At 45.9% G+C, this 6,817-nt stretch overlaps 1 protein-coding gene across 1 annotated transcript; it reads right to left on the bottom strand.

Moving 5' to 3' along the window:
* Positions 1-878: 878 nt before the first annotated feature.
* On the bottom strand, positions 879-4,698 carry MPZL2 (myelin protein zero-like 2). Its single transcript, XM_009702102.1, has 5 exons — positions 4,644-4,698; positions 2,294-2,460; positions 1,774-1,984; positions 1,379-1,523; positions 879-939 (listed from the first exon to the last, which is right to left on the bottom strand). The coding sequence occupies exons 1-5, from the start codon at positions 4,696-4,698 to the stop codon at positions 879-881; spliced, it is 639 nt and encodes a 212-aa protein (XP_009700404.1).
* Between the last annotated feature and the right edge of the window lie 2,119 nt (positions 4,699-6,817).

Genomic DNA, 6,817 nt, shown 5'->3' with positions numbered 1-6,817 from the left:
ATCTCTGTTCATTCAGCTATCTTGGCATTTTGTTCAAATCTTTTGGCATTTTTTCCTCTTCAGAGCAGCTTTCTTCACATTCTGCAGGTGCGAAGATTAAGGAAAGTTCCTTGTTCATGGAGCAAGATCCTCCTGCTTTGCTTCAACGAAGGAAATTTGCAACTTATGTTAATGTCCTCCTCTTTCCTTGCAAGAATTTCAGGTTGAGCAGTGATACCACACTCGCAGCATGAGGCGTCTGTAATTCAGCTTTGTTCTAACATCCAAAATTACAAGCTTTCATCACCTGCTTTAGAAGTACCTAGAAGAAAGAGTATAAGAAAAACAAAACAGATTCATTACTCAGTGTTATTGTTGAAAACAAAAATAGTAGAGGCAACTGCTGACCTCAGAAATCAAGTGGGTAAAGATTACGCTGAAATGTTTCAGCAAAGCCAGCAAATCTGGAAACAGTTTCAGTTTTCCTGTAGCAATTTTAAAATGATAAAGATTAAATAAATCAAAAAGCAGACTCAAAACTGTTGAAAGGCAGTTAATTCATTCCTCTTTATCCACAAAGCAGGCATGTCAAGGGAAGCAGCAACAATGGCTTTCCTACAAATGATCCTCAGCACTAGGCTGGAGGAGTCTCTTCTGCAATTAAGAGGCAGTTCTGTCTCCACCGCCTGTTCAGTTGTCAGTCTCTCTGCGAAGGCTCCTCAAGAGCAAAGTGTGACTGTGGTCTCAGTTGTTTCTGCTTATGGCTACCATGGCCTGTTCACTGCAAACAGAAGTGAAATGCCCAAGTAAAACTGTCTTAGGAAGTCTGCAGTAACACCGAGACGCTAATTAGAGAATGTTTGAATGGATACCTGCGTTGTATATACCATCAAAGACCTCTAGTCTTCTGATGGACTGGCTTCCTTTTCTTCTCCAATCTTCAGATTCTCCTTTTCCTTACTGTTATAAAAAAAGGAGAGGAAAAAAAAAGCCCAAATCAGCATCAGATATCCTGAGCAGTAGAGTCATGTTCTGAGTTACCTACAGCATACATAACGCATAACAAGAAGTTATATGATAAGATAATAAGCCGTGACCACAGTGTCAGGTTCATGGAGGAAAGAACAGAGTGATCATCCGCCAACTAACACCACAATAGCCGAGTCCTTCTCTGAGTGAGAAGCCACCATGAAGGGCAAGAGCAAAATGAGGACTCCAACGCTCGTTCATCCTGGGGCTCTGTTCTGACTGCGAGCAAGCAGCCAATTATTGCTAATTGTGTTGGCAGTTTCGCATTGTAGACGCTTAGCATAGGGTCCAAGGCAATGATTCAGAATAGCTACGAAGATATTTTTGACAAGCTTTCCCAGAAGCCTTTCTCTCTCTCCTCTGTCCTTACAGCTCAGTTTCTGCCACCTCCATCCTCTTCTCTTGCGCTTTCTTCCGACGGTGTCGACAGATAATCACAAGTGACACCACAATGATCATCAGAACACACGCAGACCCAATGGCCACCACCAGGAAATGGATTTCTGAGAAATGCACTGCATGGAAAGAAACAGATAAGTGAACAAGAGGGACACACAGAGGGCTTTTGGTATGAGGCTGGGAACCTGTATCCATGAATGTAACCTTTCCCCAGGTTCCTTTTTTCCTTGTATCCATTAACTACCCTCATGCTTTCTCTTTATAATCCCTTTTCTTCCCTGTATTTTCCTAAATGTGAGGGAAGACCTGGCAATGCTTTGCACTGGCTGAATTCACATGACCTCCGGTGGGGTCTTGGCCTCTCACCTTTCTGCACAACTCTGAGTCGCACTTCACCAATTGTGCCATCAACATCTGGTGGGTTCTTCACCTGGCAAGTGAATGTCCCATTGTCTGTGGGCTGCAAATTCCAGATAATGATAGAAACATCATTACGCTCAATATTCCCATCCCAGGTGACTCGCTCTTTAAACCGCCCAGCAGACAGCTTGTAGGGCTCCTTCAGGTAATAAAATACCTACAAGAAAGAGAGGAAGCTGTCATTCCTGAGCACTGTGCAGGCTTTGTGATAGAAGCAGCACATGAAAGTGGTGTGGCAACGGTTGAGGCACATACCCTAAGCTGAGGGAGAGCTGTGTTGGCCCAGCCGCTCTCAGATGAACTCTGAGGCTGTTTCAAAAGATAGTGCCTTGTGCGTTTCAGCTGTGCTTGCCCACACCCACACCTGGAATTCTGCAGTCACTGGGCTTACCCAGTGCTGGGCCTTGGGACTGGTTTGTTTGGGCAAGTGTGCATCAATGAAATGGAGCGTAAAGGTCTCACTCACTGGCTCATGAGAGCTCAGGTCCTCGGGCTGGAAGTTCCAGGTCACTGACAGGTGCTGGCTAATAGGGCTGCTGCTGGAAAAGGTGCATTTCAAACGCAGGTTAGTGCCGTTCACAGCATCCACCTCCTTGGAAGTGTGAACTTCCACAGCTGCCGCAGGCCACAGCGCTGCAGGGAAAACGGCAGGGGTTAGAGGTAAAGCAAGCTACTGTCTGGGAGTAAGCTCATCACTTTTCCTTATCTGCTTTTAGTCTGTGCAGGAGCCTGCCTTATCTATCCCAGTCAATGTTTAACCTGACAGTCTCAAGCACGCAGATATAATTACCGAGGGGGGTGATCCTGCATATGCAGAATCCAAGAGTTCCCCTGTGCTTCATGGGTTTTGTCAGTGGATGTGCAAGCTGCACGGTGCTGGTTTCAAGGGAGTTTGCATTCATCTGAACTGCTGGTACAGTGATTTCTTCGTAGTTTTGTGGCTGTGCAGTTAAACACTTACAGATCTGATAACTGGTTGAGAAAGGACCACTGAGAAGGACTTGCCTAAAAGGACAATAAACTTTGTTTTGGGGGGAAATGTCTTTCTTCAAACATAAGCAAATTTAACATCGAGGAGGTGCAATGCTGCTGTAAACGCCACCCCTCCTTAAATACACACTTGCTCCTGACTGGAACCAAAGATACCGTCTAACTTTTCATGTGCTTGTCCTGGTCACATTTTCACAAGCGATTACACTCTACTGCACCCAATTCCCCAAGCAGATTTCTTCAGAAAAGCAGCCCTGCCCTTTCAAGTAGGACTGCTGAGCCCCGACGAACAACTGCTGTTTCCCCTGCTAGAATTTCCTTCATACCCTTTGTATGAGAAGGCTGAGTGTCATGCCCACCATGGTGAAAACTGCTCTTATGGATGTAAGCGGTGCCTGTTAGAAGGTTAATAGCCCAGCTGGACAACTACAGTCAAATAAAGTCAGGCTGAGGAACTCTACAGGAAATCCTCGAGGTAAATCTGTAAGCATTTGTTTGTCAAAGAAACATCCTCTGTTAACCAAACCACCACAGCTGCCACTTTAAAAATAGGCTAGCATCGCTAACTCGACGCTAGCCTGGAAGAGAGACAATCAGCAACGGAGAGAGCATCAAGACACAGAAAGAAGAAAAATGAAAAATAGGAAAACCAAGGGGTTGCCGGTGAAGATGCCTCTCACACCCGAGCCCTAGCTGTCCTCTGGCTTGCCCTGCCATTCCAGACCGAGTTTGGTCACTCCAGCAGACTGGTGCTACCAAAACAGAGGTGCTGCAAGTTCTCACTTTTTCCCCTGCAATCATTGTGTCGCTTGCCTTACCGCTTTAGCGCCCTGAGTTAGTGGGTCAGTTTGTGCAAAACAGCAGTGCTGAGCTAAAAATACTGCTGCTGCTGAAAGGGACAGTCCTCCCTGTTTTTGACCATGTGCTCTCATCAGTTTCCTTTTCCTCACTGGTCGAAGTAACCCAGCAGAAAAAGAAAATATTAATAATTTCCCGTCACTTTAGGAAGGTGAGTTAACTCACCCCACTGTGATTCAAGCAAAAAAAAAAAGCTTATCTGGGGTTGTAAAATACGGCTTCATAATAAAGATGATCAATACATTTCCTGTATTTGAAAATAACTTATAACCAAAGACTTCTTTGCCAAATAATTTTTTTTCTCAAAGGAGAAAATATTTGAAATGCCAAAACATTGAAGGTGTTCACATTTGAAAAACTTCACTGGCAGAGATCATGTTTCTCCTCCAAAGATTCGGTGTCAAATCTTTTCACTTTAAACTCCTTTAAAAGAACAACTGTGGGAAATAAGCGTAAAAAACTTTTTTCAAGACAGATTACCAAGCGTATCCGTGTGCTGATGCGTTTGGGAAAGGAGGACATGATGTTCTTAGATTGCAGCTGTATTAATATAAACCACTGAAAATTCAAGCGAGTTTATTGTTGTCGGTCTGGAATTGTTGCTGTGTAAAGGGTCTAAACCCAGTGCTGCCTAACAATCTCTGATTGTCTAGTAACAAAGATAGTGAAAAAAAAATCTAGGAGTAAAGTCCAGATTCCTGGCAGGAGAGAAAAAGATGTGTAACCAGAGCTCAGAATGAGGTCTGTGTTTTTCTTCCGCTTGAACACACCTAAACCTGTTTGTCGAAGAAACTCAATCACTTCATGTCACTTGCAGTGAACGCCGGACCGAAAGAATTGCAGCAATCATCCACACCGAGTATCTGAGACTCCTATAAAGTCGCTGCCTTAATGAGAACGATAATTAAGGGATCAGGAGAGGAAAGTCAAGATGGCAACGGAGGCCAGACAGTACCCGGTTTCCTTACCTCGGAGCTGTACCCCAAGGAAGAGCACAGCACCCAGCCAGCTGGGGCCATGCATCGGGAAGACAAGTCCGCACTCGGCAGGTTGAGCAGTACTAGAAAGAGAAATTCGTTTCAGGTTCTCGATAATCGAAAGATGAGCTTCTCAAAGCCTTCCCGGCACAGTAGAGCAAATTCCTTTCTTTCAGCTTGGCCCGTAAGGCAATGTGAGGACTCCTTCCTGCTTGAGTCAGAGAGCACTCCCTGCCCTTGCACTGAAAGGCGAGGCGCGGCCGGCACAGCTCACTTCTGTGGGTAAAACAGGGAGATTTTCAAGGTAAGATTAATTTCTTCTGCCTCCCATATTCCTTTGCTCTTTTGTGTTGCAATCATCTCTCCTCCCAGCTTCCACTTGAAACCACTCCCCTCTTGTGGGAAACAACTTTGCTCCTAAAAGAAAATTTGCCTGAAGGTGTTTACAGGTATCTTGAAGGAATGAGAGCCGTTTGTTTCACAAAACCCTGCGAACAGTCCCAAAAAAGCAACCCCGAACAGGCAGTCTGTGGCAGCAGTATGGGCACACACCCAGAGGCTGGAAGTGTCTTACTGAAACACAGATACCTGCAGTAAAATGAAGTGATCATTTTAACGTCACTTGGTCGTAGCCATCCCACAGAAGAACCGGGAGACTGCATTAACTGGTCCTTGGAAAGCTCTTGGAAAAGTCAAAAGACAATGACATTGGACACGAGTCCAGCCCGGTGGTAGTCCAGGCACAGCTGGGGAAACCCCACTGTGCTTAACAGGCAGCACAAGGTGCTAGAGAAACTCAGTGCGACACAAAATATTTTCCTGGAGGCACGTGGCAGTCGTGAGAGCATGAAACCGAGTTGTGCGTGTGTGTTGGCAAAATAAGGATGTTGGCGTTTGAAGACCATAAATCACTCTAACAGCAGAACCTGCTGCTGGCTGTGGCTGTGTTTGTGTCTCGTCCATGACCCAGTCGCAAGAAGTCATCCCAGGTTATGAGCTTTGGTTGTGACTGATGCTAATTTGCCTTGCAGTGGTGCCAAGGCAAGGACGGGGAGGATGGCCCAACCGCTGGGTGTTTTGAAGGGCTCCCTTCAGCTCAGAGCTAGGGAGCAGAGTGAGGGCACTCTTGCGGTGCAGCAGCGTGGACTCCGATTGGGATGTTTTGGATCACCTGGGACACACTGAGAGGATGTCAGAAGTGGCCAGAACAAGGTTTTGATGGAAAGGACAGCAGCAGGACTCTCAGACTTTCTGCTAATGAGCAACCATGTGGACATCTCTCCTCCCGTTTGCTGCTGTAACATCCTCGCAGCAGATTCTGAGGAGACTACTGAATTTATGTTTAACTTTTAAACTTCAAGTTACAAATTTGGCAATGTAAAAAAGCACTGAGGCCATCAGTCTCACGGATTGTCTGCAGAAAATCACAGGGAATCCTGTCTCTTCTAATAGCTCTGAGATGCCAGATACCTCTGTTTTCCTGGGAATCAGTCTGTCCTGTGTTAAACCTTCAACACTGCATCTCCCCAGATTTCCCCTCACTTACTGTTCCAAAATATCATCTCCGTTTCTTCCATTGCCACCATAAACACTTGTTAGGCTGGGGTCTTTTGTTAGTGTTGCAAACAGAGGATACTTTTGCCTTTTCAGATTTTGTTTCAAGTATCTGTAAGGCAGTGCCCAGCACTTAATTCGCCGCCACCCCCTAAGTTCATCTTTCTGTACAGTGGCAACTTCTTATCCTCAGGCAGCCCATGCAGAGTCCAGTTGGAAAAGTGAGTTTCTTGCTGTAACCGCCCTTGGGCCACGCTACCGGCTCTCGCTTCAGACCGCATTCGTGTAACACACGGGTCTGGGAAGAGGGGCTGTTCCAGTCTTTACTTCCAGACTTTTACTAACCTTCAACGTCTTGTTTCACAACGTGCTGACTCCAACTGCGAAGAGAAGACCGTGTCACCGGCACCCTTCCCAGTAACATAAATTCTCTGCTTTTTCGTTTTGAAAGAGAAGACATAAATTCTCTGCTTTTTCGTTTTGAAACGGAAATAAGGAAAAGAAAGATCTGGCAGCTGAAGAGAGCAGCTCAATAAACGAACTGAGGACGAGACGTGCGTGGCAGCTGTGCCCCTGCGGGAGGAGGGAGCCCTGGCGATGTCTGCCCCGGG

The sequence above is a fragment of the Cariama cristata genome, unplaced genomic scaffold (genome assembly GCF_000690535.1).
Source record: "Cariama cristata isolate BGI_N322 unplaced genomic scaffold, ASM69053v1 scaffold19216, whole genome shotgun sequence".
NCBI lineage: Eukaryota > Metazoa > Chordata > Aves > Cariamiformes > Cariamidae > Cariama > Cariama cristata.
This window is presented reverse-complemented; position numbering and strand designations above follow the sequence as displayed.

What these genes read in the sequence shown, in the direction of transcription:
- MPZL2 (XM_009702102.1), bottom strand. Translation starts at nt 4,698, where the DNA reads ATGCATGGCCCCAGCTGGCTGGGTGCTGTGCTCTTCCTTGGGGTACAG. An exon ending in ACCTGAGCTCTCATGAGCCA is followed by an intron (nt 1,985 to 2,293) that starts GTGAGTGAGACC and finishes TCTTTCTTGTAG; the next exon opens with GTATTTTATTACCTGAAGGA. An exon ending in ACTCAGAGTTGTGCAGAAAG is followed by an intron (nt 1,524 to 1,773) that starts GTGAGAGGCCAA and finishes CTTTCCATGCAG; the next exon opens with TGCATTTCTCAGAAATCCAT.